Source organism: Ipomoea triloba, chromosome 1 (assembly GCF_003576645.1).
Source record: "Ipomoea triloba cultivar NCNSP0323 chromosome 1, ASM357664v1".
NCBI classification, from domain to species: Eukaryota; Viridiplantae; Streptophyta; class Magnoliopsida; order Solanales; family Convolvulaceae; genus Ipomoea; species Ipomoea triloba.
Window position 1 is genome coordinate 20,913,707 of NC_044916.1, and position 27,722 is coordinate 20,941,428.

Genomic DNA, 27,722 nt, shown 5'->3' on the forward strand with positions numbered 1-27,722 from the left:
CTAAAAGTAGTAATTTATTTAGACTATCATTTTTAGACCAAATATTTAGACTATCGATTTTACAAAGTTGCAAACATTTATTTTAGTGACAATTATAATGAATTTCCTATATTATCTTGGATTCATATACTTTGAGTTACATATTTAAATTAAAAAATTCGACATTCAATTACCTATGTAGAAACTTCTCCTATATAATCTTGCATTAATATACTTTCAAATATTTATTTAAATATAAACATTGGGCATTAACACATTCGCGCAATGCGTGTGTAGAACTAGTTACTAAAATAAATATGAGAAAAATGGAAAATAATTTAATTATATTATATTATGTAATATGATCAATGTTTAGCTTAATTACCATAATAATTATTAGACAATTATTATTAGTCAATTACACTAATATATGTGCAATTATACTTTTATACCTTAATAAGTATATTCATTTTCATAGTATCGCATTTAATTTTTCTTCCTCATCCATATTTGAATAAATTAATTGTAATTATTATAAAAAATATATAACAACCCATGTTTAATTAATTTTTTAAAGTTTAAATAACTTAAAGTTTTCAAAAGGAAAGTGTAATTAATTTTTTTTTAAAGTTTTTAAATAATTTTCAATCAATTTTCATTTAATAAGTAATATCCTTTTACTTTTCCAATTTGCCTAATTTCCGTTTCCTTTTCTATTAGGATCTTTTTATATTTTCAATCAATTAGTAAAATCAGTTTTCTTTTCCATTTTATCTTTACTATTGTTTGGGCGGAAATTTTACAAAGGATGATTTTATTTTTATTAATAGTAGTATAGATATAGAAGTATAGATAAGTATTCGAAATATTATTATTTGTGTCAATAATAATTAGTAAATTATTTTTTCTTATAAAATTACTCATAATTTTCAAGGAATTTTCTTATATATATTTATTATTGCAGAATTTTTTTTCCATTATTCTCACAATTATAATGGTTTAATTATTCTCAAAATTTGGTAAATAAAATTTTGTTCCCAATTAAATTTTATTAATTTTTTTTACCAATTAATTAGTAATTTTAGTTTGTGTGGGGAAGTTGAAGGGGATGATTTTACTTTTATTAATAGTATTGATATGTGAATATAAAAACAATATATTACCAATTAATAGATATTAGTTCATTTCGATTTTACATTTTCTTACTAAATAAGCTTTATTAATTATTTGACTAATTAAATATTTAATTAATTGACTACAAAAGTTTGGGCAGAAAAATGAAATAGGATGATTTTACTTTTATATATAGTATAGAAGTATAGATTCAATATTTTTAATTATATGTCCAAATGGTTGATACGATATTACAAAAATATAGAAAGTAAAGTAATTAAGGTAACCAAATTATTATTATTATTATTATTATTATTATTATTATTATTAAAGGAAATGACGTGAATAATGTGTAGTAGTTTAGGCTATATAAGGTATGACTAAATAGAATAGAGATTTTATTTTATAATTATTCTATGTGTGACTATTAAATTATGTTTTCTTTTTCATTTTTTCTTTTTTATTGTTAATATTATTAGTATTAATCATTAAATTATGGACCCTTTTTTATTTCTTTTTCTATTGTTTCCTCAATAAATTTTCATTTTCTATTGTTTGGACAAAAGTGGTTGGACGGGAAAGCACGAAATGGAAATTTTGTTAGGATTTTCCTTTTTATTAGAAACCTTATTATTATTAGTCAATTTCCTGGTAAGTTAATTTCGTTCTGTTTTCTATTTTTCCTCGTAAGTTAATTTTGTTTCCTTTTTCATTTTTCATTTTTACTGCTAACAATATTAATATTAATCATTGAATTATGAATCATTTTTTATTTTTCTTTTCTATTGTTTGCTAAATATTTTTTTAATTGTTTGGCCTGAAGTGTTTGGGCATGTACTCCAATTTTCAGGGGAAGAGGATGCAAAAGTTCTCGTTTTGCCATTTCTAATTCCGGTAATTCCTCAAAATTCAATTCAATCGATGCATATGTTTATATTTTTTTGTTTTTTTGTTGGTTTGTTTTTGTTTTTCTTTGAATAGTAAAAATAATAACTTGAATGCTAAGCCATTTCTCCACCATTTCATCAAAGTCCGAGTAACTGATTCAATGCTAGATCATCACGTATATACAAAAATAAATCACATAAAAATGACTTAAAAACAAAAAAGGACCCATCTTTAAGCATATGCATACATGTTCCTGCACACAGAAGACGTGCTAATAAACATATGCATACATGTGGGAAACATGGAAATTAGGAAGAAAACCGAGAGAGAATTACAGACCAATGGAAATGTTAATGGCGACGACGATCAAGATCGGGAATGACGACAACCACCATTCTTGGAAAAACCTTAGAGAGAGGATCCAATTCTTGAATCTCTTGAGTAGTGCACAGGAGGGAGGCAAACCCAAGTTTGATCCTATCATTTTATAGGCATGGCGTAGGGATCCTTTTTATTTTATTTTTTTTTTAATTTTCAGGCAATTAGTAATTCTCATTCCCTTTTTTAATTTTCATTTTCTAGTATTAATGATTAATTTATGTTTTCTTTTTCATTTTTAATCAATTAGGGATCTTTTTTATTTATAGTAAAGTAGTGATTTTCGTTTCCTTTTTCATTTTCTATCAATTAGGTGCCAATTAAGGCACAAATATGCGTAAGAGTTATATTATTATTATTATTATTATTATTATTATTATTATTATATATAATATGATTGACATTCGTAATATATTAGCATATATATAATATAATATGATTGACATTCGTAATTTTTGTATATCAGTCAGAATTCGTAATTCGTGTATTTTTTTGATAGCATATATATACTATAATATGATTGAAAATATTTGTTACGATTTAATGAACAAATTAATTTATAATTAATAGATATTATTTTGTAATTTTCAATTTCAATAATATGTTATATTCTTGATTGAATTTTCAATTCCAATAATATATCATATTCTTGATTTAATTTTCTACTAATAAATGATGACTTTATGGACGTGATATTCGTGTGTGTGTGTGTATATATATATTTGAAGACAATTTTCGTGTATATATAAATATTATCAATTTTATTGCACGTACATTACCGTGTATAAGTGACATTAATATGCTAGTATTTGTTACGATTTAATGAACAAATTAATTTAATAAAATAATATTATGTAAGCAAACAATTCGTGTTAGTAGGTTATTACCATTTGAGAATTGGTTGGAAATGATTTGAAAATAAAATATAATAAATATTTAATTTAATTTTACATGGGACTTGCCGATTACAATTATTAGATATTATTAGCATATATAATATAATAAATATGATTGACATTCATAATTTTTGTATCTCAGCCAGAATATGAGTACATTTAGATAAATATTACAAAAAATTGTAACAATCAAAACCACATTCTTATCTCGTTAATATTATTCAATCATAATAATTACCATAATTACTAATAACCTATTATAACCAATTATAATTAATATTATTCTATCATTAATATTATTCTATAATAATAAGTAATATTATTAATATTTAATAATAATAATAATATTATTATTATTATAATTACCATATTACTAAAATATTCCTACATTTGGGCGGGAAAATTCTAGAGGAGGATAATGCTTCTATATATAGTATAGATTATTATTATAAATTAGTAATGATAATAAATAAAAGATTAATAAATGTTAGTTGATGTGGAGTGGGACAGTGGGTAGACCTACAAACAATGGAGGCAAAAATCCCTAATCCCTAAACCCTAAACCCTAAACCCTAAATGATTAGAGATGCTATTAGATGATTAGGCCATTAAAAGCTTGATTAGTTCCAAAACACAAGTAATTAAAAGTCTATCAGATTTGGCCCATCCAGGACATTGACTCTCAACTTTTATACCATGGATTAAGGTCCACCTTGCACTGTGGACCAATCCATAACGATATTCAAATTATGTGTCTACAGTTAATATATTATGTATCTTCAGTTTTATGTACATGCAATTAATATATTATGTGTATTCAATTTATTTATAGATACAAAATCTTTTAAGTGCAGACACATATTAACTGCAAATATATAATCTAAATATCATTTTAGACTAGGGTCCGCAAAATGGACACGTATTCATGTGATGGAGATATTAGAAACAACGGCTCAATAATGAGGACCCAAGATCTTGGAGTGCATAGCCTAGGGCCCAAGAAGATAATCTGATCGGCCCAAGAAGGGTCCAGGACCCGGAGCTCGCTTCCGGGTCCAGAATAGTGGGCCTTGACTTATTCTCGCAGCCCACCATATGGACCTTGATTTAGTTTCATGGCTTGCCACATTTCTAGCTAGGTTGATTGGGCTCCTTTCTTTATAAATTAACATTGCCCAAGTATTACAGTACATACTCAATTCCCCTACAAGTCTACAATACAAACCATGTCCCATTCTGACAATCTACTTGTAGTACTTACTCTATTCCATCTAATACCAGCACACTTCTATGCAGTTGTTTACCTTTTATTCTCTATATTTTATGCGAGCTAATTGATCCATACATAATTACATACCCCGGATTAATTTTCTCCATCATCATGATATAATTTGCCATTGAATCTCCTCTATAAGATTAAATCTAATAAACATACAACGCCATAAAATTAGAGATAAAATAAAGACAAAGAAGACTTTAACGGTCACACAACTTTCTACGGCAATAAGTATAAGCAATAATAAAATAAGGACAAAAAAAACTTTAACGGTCACACCACTTTCTACGACAATAACTATAAGCAATAATAAAATAAGGATAAAGAAGAATTTAACGGTCACACCACTTTCTACGACAATAAATATATGCAATAAATATGTTCCCATCATTATTACGTATTTTTTTATTTTTTTTATTTTTTTACGGGAATAAATATGTTCCCATCATTAATATCGTATGATTTTTATTATTACCCTTTGTATTGCCCAATGCCCTCTTATTATAAATTGTACGTCATGGAATTAGTTAGAGATTTTTTCCCCCCTCTCATTTCTTCTCCCCATACATATAAGGTCTCCTCTAGCCCTCTATAAGAATGGAATCCCCATCAATGGCTTCTTAACAATCCATGTACATACATATACTAACTATAAAATAATAAAATCTCTTTGACTTACCTTAGCCCAAAAAGATATGTAGTTCCCACATTAAAAATCAAGTCTCTTGTTCTCGAAAGATTGAATCTCCAACTTCAAGGGCCTCCACGCCCCGACCCAACAGAGCATATGGGAGGATGTAAATCATGGTAACTTAAGTGAACATAAAGACTAGACTTTTGCATATTGCGCACAAGGAATGTCTCTTTATATTATTTACGTACTAAACTGGTTGACTAAACTTATCAATTATAAATTGAAATGCAATGTAATTCTAAATTACATATTGCAATTTTTCATAGTAGAATGCAATCTTCAAAGATTAATGAATGATAAATAATGTTTAAATTGCCAGCATGCATGTCAATGACATGACATGGCATCCCTGAAGTCCTAAGGGGCATTTAGTTTCCCAAATGTAAAATTACCTGGAAAAAATATTATTATCTCTTGAAAAGTAATACTCCGTATGAGATTATGGAAATGTAATATTATTTTATGTATTTAGTTAAGATTGTAAGAATGTCATATTAATGTGTTTGGTTGAGAGTTGTATATCGTAAGAGTTAATATTATTAGGATAATCATTCAACTATTTAATAATATCAAATTTGGTCATCATTTTTTAATTGGACTAGACTATGTTCTTGATTAAGTAGTTGTTAATTTAATTCTCTAGTTGGTTATCATCACAATGCAAGAGTAATGGTTTTTTTTTTTTTTGAGTACTACCGACTCTATTACAATGTAGTATCTATTCATAACTACTTTCTCAACCTTCTGTAGCACAACGAGTCAACAGTTGTCTCCACTGAGGCTCGAACTCACTCCCATCATCCATGTGGGAGTGTTAATCGGGACACCGAGTGCCACTAGACCACAAGGTCTTTGGCATGCAAGAGTAATGTTAGCATTTCAAGCTTTTCTTGACACTTTTTTTCATTAATCGCTGTTATCAGTGTGAAACCTCAAACTTTTCAAATCAAAATTGTAAAAATCATAACTTTCATACCAAAATTATTCAAATTTCTCCTATCGTATTGACTCCCAATCAAACTCTAACCCTACTTTTGAAGGTTGTGAATATCTGCCACCCACTTTTCCATAGTCTTTACCGAATTTCACTATATACAAGACAATAGAAGTTTGAATTTCTATATTTCCCTTGTACTTCGGTTGAAAATTTGACCGATAAATTAAATCATGTGAAAAAAAAAAGCATAAAAAAGGACTTGCTTTTATTTAATTGAAAATCAATGATTAATTTTGATATTTTGTAACAGTCAAAAAACTATTTACAATATTAACTCTTTTAATATATAATATACACTATGATAGTTCTAGCTTAAAAAATCATGAATAATATTATTTTATCATACTATAACAATTATATAATGTTCATTTCAAAGTTCTTTACTTTCATTAATTACTAGCATTTTAGCCGTGCGATGCACGACAATAATTATGATATAGTGAATTAAGGGAGAAATTAGAAAAAAAAAAAGGAAATTATTGCAGAAGTGCGTCAAAAAAATTATGATTAAATAGTATATTAAAATTTTACAAATTTTGAAAAACCTCCTTATATACCATGTTTGATGTGGAATTACTTTGGGTGTTCACCTTATCACAAATCAAAATCTTCAAATAATTTAAGTTGGTGACTCTAGAAACAACATATAATTTTCGTTTTAAAAAAAATATCATATTATTGTCCATTACTGAGTATTGGTCTTTGCTAATTCATTAATTATTTGTAAATTCATTTGCTAACATGTGTACATTTAGCTCTCATTAACCCCGCGAACCATTATAATAAGTGCATCTGTTACTATTACGCTTATTAGTGTGTACCTTAATAGATATAGTAATTTTATTAATGCCAACCTTAATAAATGTATGTAGCCTAATGACTTAGGAGTAAGGCATTATTCTTAAAAAAAAAAAAAAAAAAAAAAAAAAAAAAAAACTCGAAGTAGAATACACACGCACATATCCCATGACAACACATCTCCAGGATAAAACTAATTAAGAACAAATCTTAGTCTTACATTTGTAAAAATTTGACAAATCTGGCCAGATTTAAAAAAATATATATGGTGACATTTTCGTAATTATCATCAACTTTACTATACAAACTTAAAAACTTAAATATGCAATCTTTAAAATATTTTATCAGTAGTGTGGACTCTAGTATAGATTCGTGTGCATATGTCAATGTTGCAAAAGTCATGTCTAATCGGTGCCTAGGCGCTAGGACACACCCGACCGCTCGAGGAAGGTCGGAATCTGCCTCCTCCTCGGCTGGCCGCCTAGCCAGCCAAACCATCTCAGTTTTTTTTTTTTCCAAACAAATTCATCAGAACTCAGAAGCTTTCCTTCCCCCCACCCCACGCCAATCTGCAGTCCGCTGAGTAGCAGCTCCGCCACGGCCACCCCGCGCGACCACGCCCCTTCGCCGGTCGCCTTCACCCTCGCCTCCACCGGTCGTCTCCTTTAAAAACAGAAGTAGTAGGTGAGAGAAAGAATAGTAGCAGACGTGAGGGTGCGTGGGCTATCAGAATGTAGTGTTATGATTTTTGTCTTCGGAGTTCTGTAATGGCTAGTGGGTGTTATCGAAATGTGGTGTTATGCAAGGTGGAGAGAGATCATATATGTGAGGGTGGGATTCTCAAAAAAAAGAAGAAGAAGAAGAAGAAGAAGATAGAGATGTGAGGGGAACCTAGGAGATGAGCTTTTTGCTTTTAGGAAATGGAATCATGTGGGATTGTGGGAAGAGAAGTATGGGAGATGTGAAGGCTTTTTAAATAAAAAACATAATGTGTATATTTGGGTGCCTAGCGTCTTTTTCAACCTTGGCATATGTAAATGTGTATATTTGGGTGCTAATAAGGTATGCAGTACGTGTGCACTACATTGTAGTGTTATGTACATCTATGGTTGAGTGTGTGCTTCTATTTTAATGTGCACATTTAATCAAAGTATGTTGGTTGTAGTGTGCAAATTTTTTAGTGTGTATGTTGCCATTTAACCCGCCCAAGTTAAAATGATATTATTTTGGCTGGGAGGAATTTTTAAAACTTAATTCAGACCACCTAAACAAAAATGATGTCATTTCAACATTGGTAGGTTCTAGTGCTAAAATGACTGTATTTCAACATAGGCACAACAAAACACCTACTTGCTTCGAATTGAAGTAGTAGCACATGACATTTCATATTTGTTATTACTTTGAAGTGGATAAAGCCAACAAAGGTGTAAGGCGACCAGCAATGACGAGAGCTTATGGCGAAAGCGAGTCTAAGGTGGGGATGACTACTGCTATACAAGCTACAACCAAAATTTTGCAAGGTAACAACTAAAATATCTTTATATATCAAATTTGGGTTAGAATAATTAAGAATTTTAATTCCATTGCAAGATTTTCAGGAAATTTAACCCGCCCAAGTTAAAATGACGTCATTTTGGTTGGACGGGATTTTAAAAACTTAATTCAATCCACCAACGCAAAAATGATGCCATTTCAACGTAGGTAGGTTCCAGTGATAAAACGATAGTGTTTTAACACTAGGCATAACAAAACACCTATTTGCTTCAAATTAAAGTAGTAGCATATGACATTTCATATTTTTTATTGCTTTGAAGCAGAGAAAGCTAACAAAGGTGTGAGGTGATCGACAACAACGAGAGGTTGATGGAAAGAACAAGTCTAAGGTGAGGACAACTACTATTGTGCAAGCTATACCCAAAAATTTACAAGGTAAAGACTATATATATCAAATTAGGGTTAGAATACTTAAGAATTGTAATTCTATGGCAAGCATTTCTAGAAATTTAACCTGCTGGAGTTAAAATGACGATGTTATTCTGGTTGGGAGGGATTTTAAAAACTTAGTTCAATCCGTCTAGACAAAAACAACGTCATTTCAACCTAGCGCTAAAATGATGTCGTTTCAAAACTAGTCGCAACATATATAATACCTATTTGCTTCGAATTGAAGTAGTAGCGGATGTCACTTCATATTTGTTTTTGCTTTGAAGTAGAGAAAGCTGAGGCGATTAGCAACGATGAGAGGCTGATGGCAAGAATTAGGTTAAGGTGGCGGCGATTACTGTTGTACATGCTATGACCATAATTTTGCAAGGTAAAAACTAAACTTTTTTTTACATATCAAATTAGGGCTAGAATACTACTTAAGATTTTTAATTCCATTGTAATCATTTTGGGAAATTTAACCTGCCCTAGTTAAAATGACGTCATTTTGATTTGGGATTATTTTAAAACTTAATTCAGTCTGTCTAAGAAAAAACGACGTCATTTCAACCTCAGTAGGTTACAGTGCTGAAACGACGTTGTTTCAACACTAGGCACAATAAAACACCTATTTGCTTCGAATTGAAGTAATACCAAACAACATTTCATATTTGCTATCGGGTTGAAGTAGAGAAAGCTAATAGAGGTCTGAGGCTATCAACAACAACGAGAGATTGATGACAAGAACAAGGTTAAAGTGGTGGCGACTGCTATTGTACAAGCTACGACAAAAAATTTGCAAGGTAACAACTAAAACTTTTTGATAAATCTAATTAGGGTTAGAATACTTAATCCGCCCAAGCAAAAACAGAGACACTAGGCGAAATTTTAACCTAGGTAGATCTAATTAGGGTAAAAACTAAAATAACATCATTTCAACCTAGGTAGGTTCCAAAGCTAAAACTTTGTTGTTTCAACACTAGGCGCAACAAAACACCTAGTTGCTTCGAATTGTAGTTGCAGATGGCATTTCATATTTGCTATTACTTTGAAGCAGAGAAAGCTAAATATGCGCGAGGCGGTCGGCAAGGATGAGAGATTGACGATGGAAACAAGGCTGAGGTGGCGGCAATTACTACTGTACAAGCAACGACCAAAAATTTGCAAGGTAAAAACTACAATTTTTTTATATATCGAATTAGGGTTAGGCGCAACAAAACACCTATTTGCTTCGAATTGTAGTTGCAGATGACATTTCAAATTTACTATTACTTTGAAGCAGAGAAAGCTAAATATGCGCAAGGCTGTCGGCAAGGACGAGAGATTGATGGCGAAAACAAGGTTGAGGTGGCGGAAATTACTACTGTACAAGCAACGACCAAAAATTTGCAAGGTAAAAACTACAATTTTTTTATATATCAAATTAGGGTTAGAACACACACACACACACACACACACACACACACATATTTATAATTTTTTATTTAAAGAATTTATATGCAAAATATTCAGGATAGTTGGACAACAATACATAATAGTGAAACATAAGCAAAAATCACAAATTATTTTCTTTAAATCATGAAAATATTTCATAGGAATGTGATGGGGACCTTGATTTCTCACCCCTAGTTAGGGTGGGAATTTGGATATTTCATAGCATTGGGGCTGGGATGAGAGGTGAATTTCATTTCTTAGTGAAGACGAGTACATAGATGATGAGTACCCTACCCTCTCTACTTCACCCTATAGGTGAATTTCACCCTTAGTGAAGACTAGATATGTTTGCATATTTTCTATTGTAGTTCTTTTCATCTCATAATGAGTGTTATAACAACATTTTTAAATGTGTAAGTGAGATGGTCCGAGACATGTGAGAATATTTACTTTATTTTTATTTATTTATTTTGGTAAATGATGAAAATAGGGTATCAATTGAAACTAGTGATGGTAAAGCTAGAAATGAGATTATGATAAATTGATGACTTAAAAAAAAACATAAAAAGAAAATAAAACATTATGGTCATGAAAAACTGCTAGTTGACTTCTAAATTTTTTTTAGTATCAAAGAGTCAGCATTGGTGATGCTGAGGCTCGAACCCACCTTCTACTATATAAAGGTGCAACCGGATGCCATTAGACAACAAGGTCATTGGCAATGATATATTTATTATGATACAATGTTACTATGAATACTCATTATGGTAATAAAAGCATGCTTGTTTTGTTTAGTTTAATTGATTTAATTCAATAGTGTCTTTTTTTTTTTATATTGGAGGATGAGATTGGGATTGAGTATATTGAATGCCATACTTTAATTTGTTATATCTTTAACTAGACAAATGTCCAATTCATAGGGAAGATTGGAAGAAGTTGTATTGGAACTTGTTTGTTTGCTATCATGTTATTTATCCAAACTTTTATAATTGATCAAGCAACATATATACATGTAATTTTTTTTTTAATTACAAGAATGCAAGTAGAAGTAGCAGTCTCAGGTAGTATACATGATAGATGTAGCTTAACTCCTTTGCTTAACCTAAAATGAAACCTTTCAAGCCATGAAAAGATTAATCATCGAGTTTATTCCTTAGTGAGGATAGAAAGAATGATTTTTATTTTTATTTTTATTTTTTTGTGAGGATTTAACATTCTAAATTGACTTATTTACCACCACAATGGGGCAAGAGAACAATGCTACCTTCCTTAACTGCCATTGATACAACATTCCCCAGCCTTGGTTACAGAGTGAAAAGAAATGTTTCTGTTGGGGTGATTATGCAAGTTTATAAAATATTGAGGCGTCATGGATGAAAAGAAGAAAAATAAGGGGCAGTTTCGTAATTTGGACCTTATCTGGTCGATATATATATTGTTGAATCGTAGGGCAAGTGCGAAGGAGATTAGGAATTTAGGAGAGTCTAATTTTTATATTTTGTTTTGGGTTTATGTTAAGCGCAGCACAGAAACATAAATATTATCAAAATCAAAATCTCAAATAACCACTGCAACGGTCCTCTTCGCGCCCTCTGTTGCTGCTGCTGCTATGGGGGCTCAGGTGGACAGTCAAGCGGCCGCCGGCGGCGTCGGAGGGGGCTCTGCCTCTGCTTCTCTCGCTTCGCCTGTCGCCGCCGACCAGGACCACATCGAGAGCACCAAGACCTTGATTTGCGCCCTCAATTTCCTCTCTCGCAATCTCCCCCTCCCTCAGGACGTTTTTGATGCTGTTTCCTCCATCTTCCGCGCGGGTGAGGATGACGCCACTGACGATTGCGCCGCCGGTGAGGCTGATAACGGCCTCCACAAAACCTCCAGTCACGTGAGTGCCTTTTGACTTGCAGATTTACTCTGATTTCACAAGTTTTTTTGGATTTTAATTGTGTGAGTTGTTCTTCTATATGTTTCTATGTTTATCTAGAATATAAATTATTGTTTTTTTTTTTTTTACTTGAGATGTGTTCTGCACACACAACTATGTGAAGATTGATGTTTAAATAAATTTTGCTACAAATTCGATAAGAGAAATGTAATCCAGAGAAAATTGAAGAAGCAGCAGGAGTAGAAGGATCTAGAGGGAGAGGAATTGTAGGAGATGGAATTAGAGGGAGGTTAAGATGAATTACAAACAATTTGAGATTATCTCTAGAATGCCGCTAAATCTTATCTAGGAGATGGAATTTGAGGGAGGTTAAGATGAATTATAAACAATTTGAGATTATCTCTAGAATGCCTCTAAATCTCATCTTATATGCACGACACTTTGGACTATGAAACAAAGGTGCCAATTTACTGATGTGTAGACTAATCATAACATAAAGATAAAAACTGAAAATGAACAAGACATGGCTAATTCTGTAACTGCCATTCTGTTAGCAATAACACAACACCACATCAAGAAACTAAATCCCCTATTCCAGTGATTCAATGTGAAATGATTAGCTTTAGTTGCCAAGACAATGCCATTCCATTCCACACCCACATCTGCTAACATCAAACAATGCTGTCTCCCTGTGGTTATCAACTTTTTCACTTAGCACCCAAATTCAGCTTGCACTGACTTTTACTTGGTTGATTTGCATCTATCATAAAATGATAGAGCTAATCAAATTGTCCAGGAGTTGATTACTTGTCATTTTAGATAAAATTTTGAGTGGATATCTTTCTTTTTATTATTTTTTATTTTTTTATGACTATAAATTTAGCAAGGTACTGTATCAGACTGTGTGTTTGTTCATTCAGTATGGGATAGGATATTTCTCATATAGGCAGAGTTAAGGCCACAAATGTTTTTCTTGACTCAAATGAACGAATGCCAACTTTCAATGAATTTGATTGCTTGAGTACATGTTAAAGATATTTTCATTTAAGGCATCTGAGACATCAATCCTTCACTTTTATTATGATCATCCACATTTATAGGCACTCATATAGTCATATCATAGGAAATCAGTGGTTTTTTTCCTGACTCTTGTGGACTGTGGTGGAAAAACCGATCTTAAAACTGCTTTGGACTAAAGGTGTTTACAATACAGATACTACAAGGCTTTTCATTAATGACTCCTATTAAATAGATAAATTTCTCTTTTTAGATTTCATACATTTTTATAAAAGCAAATTGCCACTTCTCAAAATTTGGAATATGTACATACATGATATTATAATTATATGCTGCCTATCCCTACTAATTATATGTACAGATAGTTTCAGAGAGAACTCCATCTGGGATAAAATCAGAAATAAAATCATTTATTAATTTCTTGTATTGTTTATTACACTTGTATATATGAATTGTGTATCTACTTTCCAGATTGGTTCAGGAATGGCAACTTATGGAGATTTGATGGCAGATTTTGAGGATTCATTATTGAAAGAAAAATCTAGTCGTGCATCAGGTTCTCTGTTGAAAAGATCAAAGGAAATTCGTAATCAGAGCCTCATACACAGTCGGTTGACTGAACTTGAAGGTAACTGTTGCTTGCAAAGATGGTTGTATACTTGTATTAAATTGTCTCGAATATTCCATGACTAGCTTGGTGTATCTTGGTGACAGTGTTGTAAAAATTGGCCTAAACAGCTGCCTAGGTTATAGGTGCTCCTAGGCTGAAGGGAAGAATGGAAAAATTGGCCTTCTATGTGATCGGCTGACTAGGTGGCCTAGCTGGCCTACTAGGGGGCTGTTATTATTATTAATATTATTCATTTGTATGTGCTATAGTTAGAGTATTATGTGCTTTTAGATTATTATGTGCTATTGAGCATTTATATTTTATATGAGGAATACTTGCTAGAAGTCTAAAAAACTAGGATGCCATATTGAAAAAAACCAAGTTTTTTTTAGTTGTGCACCTAGGCAACTTAGGCACTAGGTGCCCATCAAATGCCTGATGGGCACCTAGTGATATTTATAACATTTCCTTGCTCCTAAAGACAGTTTTATTTTCTTTTTATCTATCATTTGTACATGATAGTTCTCTGAAAGACATGATTTTCTCTTCTGAGCATGTGCGTGATATATTTTTGTTGTCTTCCTTGGAGTTTGAATGATACTGTAACCCACTTAAATGATGCATGCGTATTGACTGGACAAACTAAATGTAGTCCCAATGTGCTAATCATGAATTTTTGTCCATTTTAGCTAGCTGAATAGAGCAGCGGGGTTTAATATGCATGCATTGGTTTTTGTTAATTACCCTGTATTAAATGCTTTATTTTTTTTCAACTTATATATATATATATGTGTGTGTGTGTGTGTGTGTGTGTATGTATTTATGTATGCACAACACATAAACGGTTTTTTCAATTTTCATATATAACCAGAATTGCCAACTAGCAGAGGCGAGGACCTGCAGTCTAAGTGCTTGCTTGAACTCTATGGACTAAAGGTAAAGTGAACATTCAGTGTCTAAATAAATTATTATAATTTTTCCTTATATCAAATTTGTATGAGACAGTAGGCTGCTACTTGTCATCTTTATATTAACAGAACAGAAGTATTTGGTGCTGCAAAAATTAATTCTTCTCCAAAGTTTATTTAGTCCAACCTCAATTTAAAGATCTCCTTTATTTTTATTTTTGGAAAGTTTAATTTCAGAATCTATTTTTCTACTCTATTCAACAAATTTGTTTCCTATTTATCACATCTAGTTGAGACTATCTTTAACCTTTGAATATGTGATGATATGTCATCCATAAAAAGAAGTTTCTCATTCAATACATTGCTAACTTGCTATGTTGTTAATAACTCAAAGGATGCAGTTGATTATGTCATGTAGTAATATATATACCTCTGTATTTTGTAGTAATGCTTGAGAACTTGTTTAAGTTGGGCACTTGCTAAACTTGTGCATGCACCCATTTTGTATCTCATTACCCATGGTGTGTTTTTTTGTTACTTTTCCTCCCTCCTCACCGGCCAAGAACTTTTGTTTAATTTACTTTGCAGCTCTTGGAGTTGCAGCGCAAAGTTCGTTCTGAAGTGAGTTCAGAGTACTGGCTTCGAGCACATTGCATAAATCCTGATAAGCAGTTATTTGACTGGGGTATGATGCGATTGCGCCGCCCTGTATATGGAATCGGAGATGCCTTTGCTGTTGAATCTGATGATCCCTTAAAGAAGAAACGTGATGCTGAGGTGATATGATCTGCAAAGTCTATTGATTTATAGTGGTTAAGATGATATATAGAGTTGTCTAGTTATAATAGTATAATCATTAGACTTTCAATTGTTAGAAATTATTCTCAATTGCTACAGGGTTTTATTATTATTATTTTGAGAATTATGCCAAATCTACTCATTTCTGTCAGTATAATATCAGATTGCCAGAATAGAATTACTCCACTTCTCAAGAGCCCAACCACTTGTCATCCATGTCTTTAAATTGGAATATTTGTTGTATCTCCCTTGCTGATTTCCAGCCTTCTAATATGATTGAAATTGTGCTGCAGAGGTTATCAAGATTAGAAGAAGAGGCAAGAAACCGCGTGGAGACTAAGAAAAGGAAGTTCTTTGCAGACATACTTAATGCAGCACGTGAACTCCAACTACAAGTACAAGCTGCTCAAAAGCGTCGAAAACAAAGAAATGATGGTGTCCAGGTAGATTCTTGCTTTCTCCTATTATTCCCACCGATATTTACTCAACCATGTGGAACTAGGATAGGCTGAAATTGGTAATCCATTTCCGTTCCTTTCCTTTCCTTTTTAGAGTTGAGGATTTGTGGGTTTGGGTAAAAGTGATGCTTACTGCGAGACACGAAAGAGGGTTGTGTAATTATTTTAACAATCTAATCAGCTAGAAAGGAGATACCTTCCTGCAAAGATATAATCTTCCCATATTATACCTTCTACGGAAATGTAACAATAAAAAGATTACATTGGTGAAATTAAGTGCTTGATCTAATCTTTACAGGCGTGGCATGGAAGGCAAAGGCAGCGAGCTACACGAGCTGAAAGATTGAGGTTTCAGGCACTTAAAGCTGATGATCAAGAAGCATACATGAAGTTGGTTGATGAGAGCAAGAATGAACGGTTGAGATTGCTTCTACAAAAAACAAATGATCTTCTTGGTCGTCTGGGAGCTGCTGTTCAACGGCAAAAAGATGCTGATCATGATGGTATTGAACCTTTAGAAGGTTTGGATGCTGATTTGACTGCTTCAAAAACTGAAACTCCTGGGCAGTCAGTTCCCGAGGAAGATGAGGATATTGTTGATGGGGAATCTACTCGTGATGGAAAGGCAAATGATTTACTTGAAGGACAACGGAAATATAATTCAGCTGTGCATTCAATCCAGGAGAAGGTAAGGATTGCATGCTACTTTTCTTTTATCTATGGGTTTTTTTTTTCTTTTTATTTTCTTTTTAATTCCAAAATTTGCATCTGAGTTTATATATTGTAGCAGTCAATATATTTTTCAAAATTTCAGAGGATTCGACAATGATGAGATCTTCATCTTGTTTTCTGTCTCTGGTTGAATGGTTCATTAGTTGATACATTATGTTGTGACCTTGTTTTTATTTTATTTTTCTACTTTCACTTTAACAGGAGGAGATCATGTAATGCTTGTTTAGCTATTTTATATGTTTTCTACATTTCCATATTTTTTTTAAAAAACTTCCTAAGCTTTCATTTTCCATTGGAAACTAGAAAAGATGTTCAAATTTAGTTGTTTTCTATCTTATAAAATATGAAGTTATTATGCAATTTGATTGCTCCCTTGTATAAAAATGCCAATGTGAGTGATAGGGTGGCAATGGTATTGGGTATTGGTGGATATTGAGTTGGATCAGGCTTGGTTTGTACTATTTTGAATATCTAAGGTTTTTCAATAACCTAAAAAGTAAGTGGATAATTGTGGTAGAATGGCAGAGGGTGGCAATTGGCGGTGAAATCAGGCAATGGTGGTAATGTTGGAAGAGGTGAAGGTAGATAGGGGTTATGTTGGAAAATTTTCAGAAGAAACTAAATTTCTTTAAGTTGTACAACAATATTATCCTCTATCTGTTTTATAAAATAGCTCATTTTTTGAAAACCTCTATTTTCTAGTTATTGAATAGGCCCAATACATTTTAGTGGTTCACATTGTCCATCTGCATTGTGGGTTGTTCTTATAACCCAAATTTACAAATATAAGAAAGACATATTTGTGTTGGGAGAATTTGAGCTCCAACCATCTCTGTATGAATCTGCTTGCCATATCTATTTGGTATTTTGGATCTCAATTGCCTAACATATGTGTCTATGCATGGATGCATATGCTTGTGCATGTTATAGCTACTAGCAGTTCTGTAACTTACAGAATATTTTTGTTTATTGTTGCCCCAGAAAGTAAAGGGTTTGCTACATTAGAATTTGTATGTTAATAGAGCTAGGAATCTCATTTTCTGTATAATTTACAGGTCACCGAGCAACCAACTATGCTTCAGGGTGGAGAATTAAGACCTTACCAGATAGAAGGGCTTCAATGGATGTTGTCTCTGTTTAATAACAATCTAAATGGAATTTTAGCAGATGAAATGGGGCTTGGGAAGACAATTCAAACCATTTCTCTTATTGCTTATCTCATGGAAAACAAGGGTGTGACTGGCCCACACTTGATTGTAGCCCCAAAAGCTGTACTACCAAATTGGATTAATGAATTTCAGACATGGTTGCCTAGGTATGGCCGTATGGGTACATTATGTTGACTATCTGAAATGCTGTTGGATATGGAGTACCAGTCTCTATGCAAACATGCTTCAAATTTCACTATTTTTCTTTTTGCAGTGCTGTTACTGTTCTTTATGATGGGCGACTAGATGAAAGGAAGGCATTGAGGGAAGAGTACTCTGGAGAGGGGAAGTTCAATGTGATAATAACGCATTATGATCTTATCATGAGAGATAAAGCATTTTTGAAGAAAATTCACTGGAACTACTTGATTATTGATGAAGGGCATAGGTTGAAAAATCATGAGTGTGCTCTTGCACGGACTGTTGCAGGGTATGTTAATAAGAAATTTGAGCTTCATATTTACCACATCCAGTACATTTTTATCCCCAGTGCTTCCCTGTTCTGTGTTGTGAACTTGAATTTTTAATTTGTGCAGCTATCGAATTCGACGGAGACTTCTATTGACTGGTACCCCAATTCAAAATAGCTTACAGGAATTGTGGTCCCTTCTTAATTTTCTCCTACCAAACATATTTAATTCTGTGGAGAATTTTGAGGATTGGTTTAATGCCCCCTTCTCGGATAAATGTGATGTCACTATAACAGATGAAGAAGAGCTTTTGATCATTCGCCGTTTGCACCATGTAGGTTCTCCTCATATAACACTTAGCATCTTTTTATTTATTTATTTATTTTTATTCACTCTTCTTCAATGTGCCTATACTCATCTTATGCTTCTACTTTAATTTCCAATTTCTAGGTTATTAGACCGTTTATATTGAGGAGAAAGAAAGATGAAGTGGAGAAGTACCTTCCTGGGAAAACACAGGTTATCCTGAAATGTGACATGTCAGCATGGCAGAAATTGTACTATCACCAAGTGACAGAAGAGGGAAGGGTAGGACTGGGTACTGGTAAGTTGTATCTGCTTTTATAACTGTCTTTTATGTGTTAATTGTTAAATAAAAGTTAGTGCACACAGTAAAATTTGCGCTGCCTTGTTAGAGTTCTTTCTTCTATTTTGCTCCAGTTTCCTAAAAAATTATCAGAAAATCAGATCTTTCAAGCCTTCTTGACTGCTAAGACCATGTGTTCCTTTGATAAGCTTTTGGTAAAAAAATTCACTATTGTGAAGCCCTCTACCAAAGGAAAAAACACCAGTTATATGTCAAAATAAATGCATGAATGCTTTGTATTTATGTTGTCAATCTAAAGACTACATTTTCGTTAGGTAGAACTGAACTTCACCTATATAATGTTCATCTGATATTCTTTGGATGTAATTTTATCTTCCGTACTACAACTTCATGTTTGTCATTCCACTATGGAGTAGTTAGTGATGAATTTGATACTTGCTATTCAACCCATATCTCCCTCTCTAATGAATGACCTCTTCATAGATTCTAGATTTCAAAAACGTTTCATTTGCTTGTCATGTTGGAAGCTAAAAAGGGCTACTTATATGAAATTTAAATTTGCAGGAACTGGAAAATCTAAAAGCTTACAGAATCTGTCCATGCAACTCAGGAAGTGTTGCAATCACCCTTACCTCTTTGTGAATCAGTACAATATGTGGCAAAAAGAGGAGATTGTGAGGGCATCGGGAAAATTTGAGCTTCTTGATCGTTTACTCCCCAAGCTTCGAAAAGCTGGGCATAGGGTCCTCCTTTTCTCTCAGATGACCCGTCTTATGGACATTCTTGAAATCTATTTGCAACTTAATGAATTCAAGTATCTTAGACTTGATGGTTCAACTAAAACCGAGGAAAGGGGTTCTTTGCTGAAACAATTCAATGCCCCAGATTCCCCTTTCTTCATGTTTCTCCTTAGTACTCGTGCTGGAGGACTTGGTCTGAATTTACAGACAGCAGATACCGTTATAATTTTTGACAGTGATTGGAACCCTCAAATGGACCAACAGGCAGAAGATCGTGCACATCGAATTGGGCAAAAGAAAGAAGTCAGGGTTTTTGTTTTGGTTAGTGTAGGATCAATTGAAGAGGTCATCTTGGACCGAGCAAAACAGAAGATGGGCATTGATGCTAAGGTCATCCAAGCAGGATTGTTCAATACGACTTCCACCGGTTTGTCTTCTATAAATTTCGCCTCAAGCTTTTTCCTGTGTTCACTTTCATATAAACTGTAATGATGTTCTCAGGTCTTGGCTTCTTTATTTGTTATTGACAGTGTCTTTGGTATTGCTTGTGCAGCTCAAGACAGGAGAGAAATGTTAGAAGAAATCATGCGTAAAGGTACAAGTACCCTTGGAACTGATGTGCCAACGGAGAGAGAGATCAATCATCTTGCAGCACGCTCGAAAGAGGAATATTGGCTCTTTGAGAGAATGGACGAGGAGAGAAGGCAAAAGGAGCGTTACCGATCTCGCCTCATGGAAGATTACGAGGTTCCAGATTGGGCATATGTTCAAGCCGATTCCAATCAAGGGAAGGGAAAAGGATTTTTACATGATAGTGCTAACCTCACCGGAAAAAGAAAAAGAAAAGAGGTTGTGTATGTCGATACACTGAGTGATCAACAGTGGATGAGGGCCGTGGAGAACGGAGAAGACTTCTCGAAGCATTCTAAAAAGAAGAGGCAGGAACATCAGCCCGCTGCAGATAATAACCCCTTGCCTAGCAACACCCGGGAGCATCAACAGCAGTCTGCCCGGATTGATGCATTGCCTAATAAATGGAGCGACCAACAGCCAGTTCCGAATGACACATCACTTAGTATCAATACCGGAGGGGAGAAGAAGGCACAAGACACAAAAAGCGAAACTGTTTCTCTAGTCAACGAGGCAACAAGTGAAGACACCATCGGAACAACCTCAAAAAGGTTCAAACCAGTAGCTGCTGCACCAGCGCCAACACCATCACAGAGGGACGAGTATAACAGTTTGACAGGTAATTTTGATGGACTAACATGGAAAGCGCTCAAGAGAAAGAGATCGAGCCTGGCATAACGAACTTAACTTTCGTTAGAACATAGAACTTAGCATTGAAAGGATGAATTGCAATCCCGAAAATTGTAGGGGATGAAGGAATTGATAATCCTTTGTGGTTGCTATATTGGTTCATTTGGGGTAAAATATCAGGCGTAGTAGTGCACAGATAATCCAATCTTGTTTCTATATTAGTTCATTTGGGCAATATCAGGCTTACTAGTCCAGAGATAAGCAATCTTGGCTGGTGTCTCAATACCCTATGCTGTGTATCCTTGACATGTCTGTAATATTTTATACACTAATAAATGAATTCACCAATGTATGCTGAATAGTTTGTTTTTAAAATTTAGTGTAAAAATGTTGAAAACGTTTTTTTATCTTTATAATTTTATTTATTTTTACCTCATTCCCTTCTGGCTACTTGTACAGGAGGATTCAATGTTATTAATTCCTATTGCTATTTCATGTTCACTTTAAGTTAACTATTATATTTGCACAAACCTTTCAAATTTGGGGGAGGTTGCCTTCTAGCATACCTACGAGGGGAATAAGTGTGATGATTATCTCGCCAACGTTGGGTAGGCTAGAGACTGGGGGACCAAGCCGTCTATAATGCTATTTATAGCATAACTCCCTGCCATTGCACCGTCTACGTGTACGGTTCCTGATCCCCTTTCCTCACCATCCTACACGTGTCCTACATCCTCATGCCCATGCACCACGCAATACCACATTGCGCCACACTTGTGGCACTGCACTCCATCGGGGGCGCAAGGCACGTCCTGGCTGCCCGGAGCCAGCGCCTCAGCCGGCCCGCAGCACCCAACCACACCACTGCCCCGTGCTGCCCCAGAAATAGGTGCGCGGGGCACGAGACACGCCCCCTCCGGTGGCCTCCTTCGGCCGACCACCACCGGTCGGCAACACCCCTTTGGGTTGGCCCACCACTTCCTTGTGACCCTCACCTCTTTAGACCTGTATTGTCAAATCAAGCCCAACAGCAAGCACATTTGATCTAGCCCATAACCCATATCCCCATTAATAACGTTATTCAAAACATGTTTAAGAAAAAACATTTATAGATAAGAAGGTACTAACATGCCATTTTCTTTAAATAATATCTTGTGTTCCAGCACTATGGTAGAATAATACTCTGTAGTTATCAAGAAAAATCTTTCCATATGGAGTTTGAGTAATAGTAGCTCAACATTAAAGTAGTAAGAGTCCAATGTGACTACCAAATATCAAAAGTTCAAAACTAGAATTTTTTAAAACAAGATAGAAAGACACATGACTATAATTTCAATATGTATTAAACTAATTATCCAAAAGCTTGAGTCAGTTGTATGACATATAGCAAGAGAACAAAAGATTAATTCCCAAGAAACAAGGTAGACCTAAGCAAATATACTTTGCACTTTTGCAGTAAAGTTTGAAGTATTTGATGTAGTAGCCATATATATCATTTCCTGTGGTTGCTATGAAGTGAACCTAAAAGAAGCAGAATGCCACCACAATTAACCAAGTGAAGTAGCACAAAAAGCTGAGGGTGTGGTCTAGGGAAGTGAACCTAAAAGAAGCAAAATGCCATTACAATTAACCAATTGGGACCAAGCTCATTGTGTATGGAATCACAATGGGAGAGAACATGGAGTTGGGTCCCAATGCAGAATAAGGGCAGAGCAGTTTGGCCTTCTTGGTGTCAAAGTTGAATGCATAGATGTCAGTTGATATCCTCAGCAACAACGTCGTATCCTTGAACGACAAAGGATTGATCCAAGGAAAAGTGTCGGTCGTGAGATGGCTTTCCAGTTTCTCGGATATGTGATACATGCACTTTGGATTCTCTCTCTCGAGCTCCTCCAGAGATATGAAGTGCTTTACTGACCAGTGAGATGAAAACATATCCTCGAGTTCCCACAGTTGAAGTCCATCCTCGGAGAATAGCACGTACTGCAGCCTGCCTTCAGCTTCTCCCACGCACATTCCAGGTCTAAAATTGAGCTGAGAAGCGGGGAAAGGTTGCATAACCAAGCAAGACAGCTCCTTCTCGGGATCGAACATGAGGATGTGGTCGCCATTAGTAAGCCAAAAAATGACTCCTTCAACAAAGGCACATCCCTTCTTCTGCAAATTATGGCCGCAAACACAAATCTCTGTAGATTTTGTCCACACTTTTGTTTGTGATGAATATATGTTAAAAGAGAACTGAACGCCATCTTCATCTTCATCTTCATCCTCCTCAATGTATGTTTGGCAAACTGTAACAACCTGAAAATCAGTTGAAACATCTATCTGGCTTTTGAAGGGCTCGAATATCAGCGCTGTGCTGCTGTCTTTCGGGAGATTAGGCCACTGCAGAGTTATCCACTCCCTGTTCAGAGGATTGCAGACATAAAGCACCGGTTCTGAACAAGGGAAGCTACTACGACAGCAGATAAGGCCATTGCTCGAGGACAGGATAACCACATTCTCAGGGAGAAAGTTAAGAACACCTTTCTCAACTTTGGTGAAGTCCCTATCCACACTTATGTAGCTTACAGATTTAACATCACCATCACTCCACTCATACCTTCCTTGAGAAAAGAAACCTGATAGCTGCTCTCGGGGTTTCAGCTGAAGCTTAATAAATGTTCGATCAGATACAATATTCTTCCATTCTTTCGAAACAAACCTCACCCAAGCCAAAGTTTTAGAAGGCAATCTCCATAGAACTTCAATCAGCAGGCTGTGTGGAAGCCATAGCTCCCTCGTTTCTTCCAATCCTGACCAGAGATTATTCTTTTAGTGCCATAATATCAAAAGCTAAACTACATGAAACATGACCAGAGTATTCTTTTAGTGCCAATGTGCCATACATAAATCAAAAGCTAAACAAACTGGAAGAACCTCATAGGTAAAACATAAACAGTTTACAATCCTATTTGTAAACTACCCAAAGTTCATCTCCAACAGCAATACAAATATTTACATTAAATAAAAATACCCCATATCAAAAAAATGTTCTGATATTTAATCAAATGAAAAGTAATTCAACTCAGTTTACTGCATACTACTGTGCATAAAAGAAAGAAATACTCCGTAAATAAAAGAGAGAGGACAAAAGTTCATGCTCCTATATCATTGGAGAGAAAATGGGAAAACCAGAGTTGTTCTTACAGAGACACCAGGGGGGCAGGGTATTAACAACCATATAACAAATTTCCTTTGGCTCTCAATTTCTCATCAACAAAATGACACATAAAAGAGAAAAAAGATCATATCGTCAACACATTTCCTTATTTCTGAACCCTATATGTGTGTGTGTGTGTGTGTTTGAAGCATTGAAAGAAACTCTCCTCTTTCTGATAAAGAAGGTTATTGTTTAAAAGTTGAAATTCATGAATGTTCCATCACAGCGTTCCAAAGTACGAACATAGAGTAAACGGGCAGAGAGAGAAACACCTGCATGCTCCATATCAACATGGGTTATGAAGAATCAAAGAAGTAAGAAGAAGGGGAAGAAGGTGAGAAAAAGACCTTTGAGCTTCTTCTGATTCCTCATTTTTCAGGTGAAGAATGATGGAGCGATCAACACCAAATATCAAAGCCAGTATGCTCTCCCTCTTTTTTTTTCTCTCTCTCTCTCTCTCTTTTTTTCTCTCTCTCTATATATGAGCATCAGTCACTTTCCCACTACTAACTGAAAATTTGGCAGAACCCAATTTTTTTTGTCCCGTTCAAAATCAGAAAATTTGTTCTATTTATACTAATGGAAAATGATAAATGTGTTTTTAGTGACGAAGGTAACTTGCCTAAAGTCATATGTATTGCGATTTTAACTTATAGAAAGTACCGGTAATGTCGCCCTCGCTTAGGCACTAAGCATCGATCGATCGCCTAGGGTTGTATTGCAATTTGAACTTATAGAAAGTACCGCTAATGTTGCCGCCGCTTAGGCACTAGGCATCGATCAGATCGCCTAGGGTTGTATTGCGATTTGAACTTATAGAAAGTACCGATAATGTCGCCGTCGCTTAGGCACTAGGCATCGGTCGATCGCCTAGGGTTGTATTGCGATTTGAACTTATAGAAAGTACCGGTAATGTCACCGCCGCTTAGGCACTAGGCATCGATCGATCGCCTAGGGTTTTATTGCGATTTGAACTTATAGAAAGTACCGGCAATGTCGCCGCTGCTTAAGCACTAGGCATCGGTCGATCGCCTAGGGTTGTATTGTGATTTGAACTTATAGAAAGTACCGGTAATGTCGCCGCCGCTTAGGCACTAAGCATCGATCGATCGCCTAGGGTTGTATTGCGATTTGAACTTATAGAAAGTACCGGTGATTTCGCCGCCGCTTAGGCACTAGGCATCGATCGATCGCCTAGGGTTGTATTGCGATTTGAACTTGTAGAAACTACGAGTAATGTCGCCGCCGCTTAGGTGCTAGGCATCGGTCGATCACCTAGGGTATCGCCTTAATCGGTAGTCTAAGCCGCTGATTAGGCTATCTAAGCACCGCCTAGGTTCTCTAGGCGCCGACTAGATTGCCTAGTCACCGACTTAGACTACTGATTAAGGCGATACCATATTTATTATTATTTTCCTTATTTCTCATGATCTATCCGGATGGACGGATCAGAATATATATATATATATATATCCTTTCAAAATAGTTATGCATTTATGTATTGACTAGTTTTACACGCGCATTGCACGAATAGGTTAATGCTCAATATTTATATTTAAATAAATATTTGAAATTATATCAATGCAAAATTATATAGGAGAAGTTTATACATAGGTAATTGAATGTCGAATTTATTTATTTAAATATGTAACTCAAAGTATATGAATCCAATATAATATATGAAATTCATTATAATTGTCACTAAAATAAATGTTTGCAACTTTATAAAATCGATAGTCTAAATACTTTGTCCAAAAATGATAGTCTAAATAAATAATACTTTTAGTTTGAATTTTTCTAAGTATTCTTAATTCTCTTTTGAGTAACATTGTGAATACATGGTATTAATCAAGTAGCTTCAAATTATTTTTAAAATTTTTTTTTCATGGTATTAATAAAATACTTGGTAAATAAATATATAACATTATTTTTTATCATAACTTTGATATTTAATTACAAGATATTGTAAAAATAAAATAATGGACAATGTACTGAATATCAATTGATAAATTTGAATGTAAAGAATCTTTGTATGGGAGAAAATAAAGACAATATAACTTATGGACTAATTTCTCTTATTTAATTTAAATTTTTGATAATGAATAATTTTTTCAAATAAAGGTATTATCAGTGTTGTAAAAATCCCGCCTAGGCGCCGATTAATCCCCGCCTAGGCGCTAGGCGCTGGTCAACCGCCTAGCGTATCACATTAAATGGTGGTCTAGGCGGCTAGCTGGCTAGGCGACCGCCTAGGCCGCCAAAGCATCGCCTAGGCCGCTTAGGTGCTGACCGCCTAGGCGTCGACTAGACCGACTAGGCCTTCTAGTCGGTCGATTAACTATTGTTCTTTTTTTTTAATGGGTTATTTCACTCAAAACAACATTGTTTTGAGCGAAATAATCTTAAGTTGTACAAACCTTAGATAATTTTTAGGTTAATATTTAATATTTTAGTATTAACTATTAAAGTATTATATAATTTATTATTATTAGTCTTTAAAAAATTAAAAATACTTAAACAAATTTTTAAAAAATAAAAAATAAAATAAAAAAATATACGGACGCCTAGGCGCCGATTAATTGCCGGCTAGGCGTCCTAGGCGCTAGGCGCTCCCCGAGCGCCTAGCGATTTTTTCAACCATGGGTATTATAAACAGATAATTCTAAATTAAAGAAATACATATGTATCATTTTTTGTTGTAGCTACTAATTTATTTAATTTAATAAGAGTAAAATAAAGTGAGGAACTTAATTATGCCAAATTTGAATGGGATGATGTTCGAACTTAAGATCTTTCTTATAGAAATTAATGGGTAAGTTAAAAGGTAACGTAATATTAATGGAGAAGATAATATTTAACGGAAAACTTAACGGATAATCATATAATTAAGGATAAATTAGAAAATCTCAATGAAAAATATAAATCTAAACAATCTGAACCATCCATTTGATTAAATAATTTGACCACCATTTTTTCTACCTATTTTAAACCTAACTCTCTTTTACTCTTATTAGTATAGTAGATATTTAAATACAATTACTAAATATGCACAACTCAAAAGGTATGGTTAAGACATATCAGGCTGTGAAAGGATCTTTTAAATCACTCTATTGGTAGCTTCATAATGTTATTAGAGTCATTCTTTTTATTTGTTTGGAAGAACGATTTCATATATGTTAGTAAAAATAAAAGTGTCTAAAAATGAATACTAAAATTTCTTAAAATATGTTGTTGAAATTATTATTTTGTAGATGATGATTGAAATTACACTATAATATTTGGTTCCTTATTTAGTTTTGTATATATGACGACAAAACATATCTAAGTAGGATATCAAAATTTAAAATTTTAAGAGAAGCTAATCATATCCATGAATTGCATAAAGTAAGACTATTTAAAAAATAAATGCAAGTAAGATTATTCTTATATGGAAAAATTGCACTTTTCGTCCCTAAGTTATCATTGGCATTGCACTTTTCGTCCTTTCGTGTTCACTTTACGTCCATGAGTTATA

At 34.0% G+C, this 27,722-nt stretch overlaps 2 protein-coding genes across 2 annotated transcripts; one reads left to right on the top strand and one right to left on the bottom strand.

The window, feature by feature from the left end:
- The first annotated feature begins 11,840 nt into the window (after positions 1-11,840).
- LOC116024554 (probable ATP-dependent DNA helicase CHR12) lies at positions 11,841-21,385 on the top strand. Its single transcript, XM_031265470.1, has 12 exons — positions 11,841-12,258; positions 13,747-13,903; positions 14,757-14,821; positions 15,382-15,570; positions 15,885-16,034; positions 16,348-16,737; positions 17,837-18,096; positions 18,204-18,419; positions 18,526-18,733; positions 18,850-19,003; positions 19,571-20,173; positions 20,300-21,385. The coding sequence occupies exons 1-12, from the start codon at positions 11,986-11,988 to the stop codon at positions 21,052-21,054; spliced, it is 3,420 nt and encodes a 1,139-aa protein (XP_031121330.1). The 5' UTR covers positions 11,841-11,985; the 3' UTR covers positions 21,055-21,385.
- Positions 21,386-22,522: 1,137 nt separating this feature from the next.
- Positions 22,523-24,580, bottom strand: LOC116010312 (putative F-box protein At1g32420). The gene is made up of 2 exons (XM_031249666.1): positions 24,556-24,580; positions 22,523-23,801 (listed from the first exon to the last, which is right to left on the bottom strand). Exons 1-2 carry the CDS (start codon positions 24,578-24,580, stop codon positions 22,633-22,635), a joined length of 1,194 nt encoding a protein of 397 aa, XP_031105526.1. The 3' UTR covers positions 22,523-22,632.
- Positions 24,581-27,722: the final 3,142 nt, after the last annotated feature.

What these genes read in the sequence shown, in the direction of transcription:
- LOC116024554 (XM_031265470.1), top strand. Translation starts at nt 11,986, where the DNA reads ATGGGGGCTCAGGTGGACAGTCAAGCGGCCGCCGGCGGCGTCGGAGGG. An exon ending in AGAAGAAACGTGATGCTGAG is followed by an intron (nt 15,571 to 15,884) that starts GTGATATGATCT and finishes ATTGTGCTGCAG; the next exon opens with AGGTTATCAAGATTAGAAGA. An exon ending in AAGGGTAGGACTGGGTACTG is followed by an intron (nt 19,004 to 19,570) that starts GTAAGTTGTATC and finishes TTAAATTTGCAG; the next exon opens with GAACTGGAAAATCTAAAAGC.
- LOC116010312 (XM_031249666.1), bottom strand. Translation starts at nt 24,580, where the DNA reads ATGAGGAATCAGAAGAAGCTCAAAG. An exon ending in GAATCAGAAGAAGCTCAAAG is followed by an intron (nt 23,802 to 24,555) that starts GTCTTTTTCTCA and finishes ATCTCTGGTCAG; the next exon opens with GATTGGAAGAAACGAGGGAG.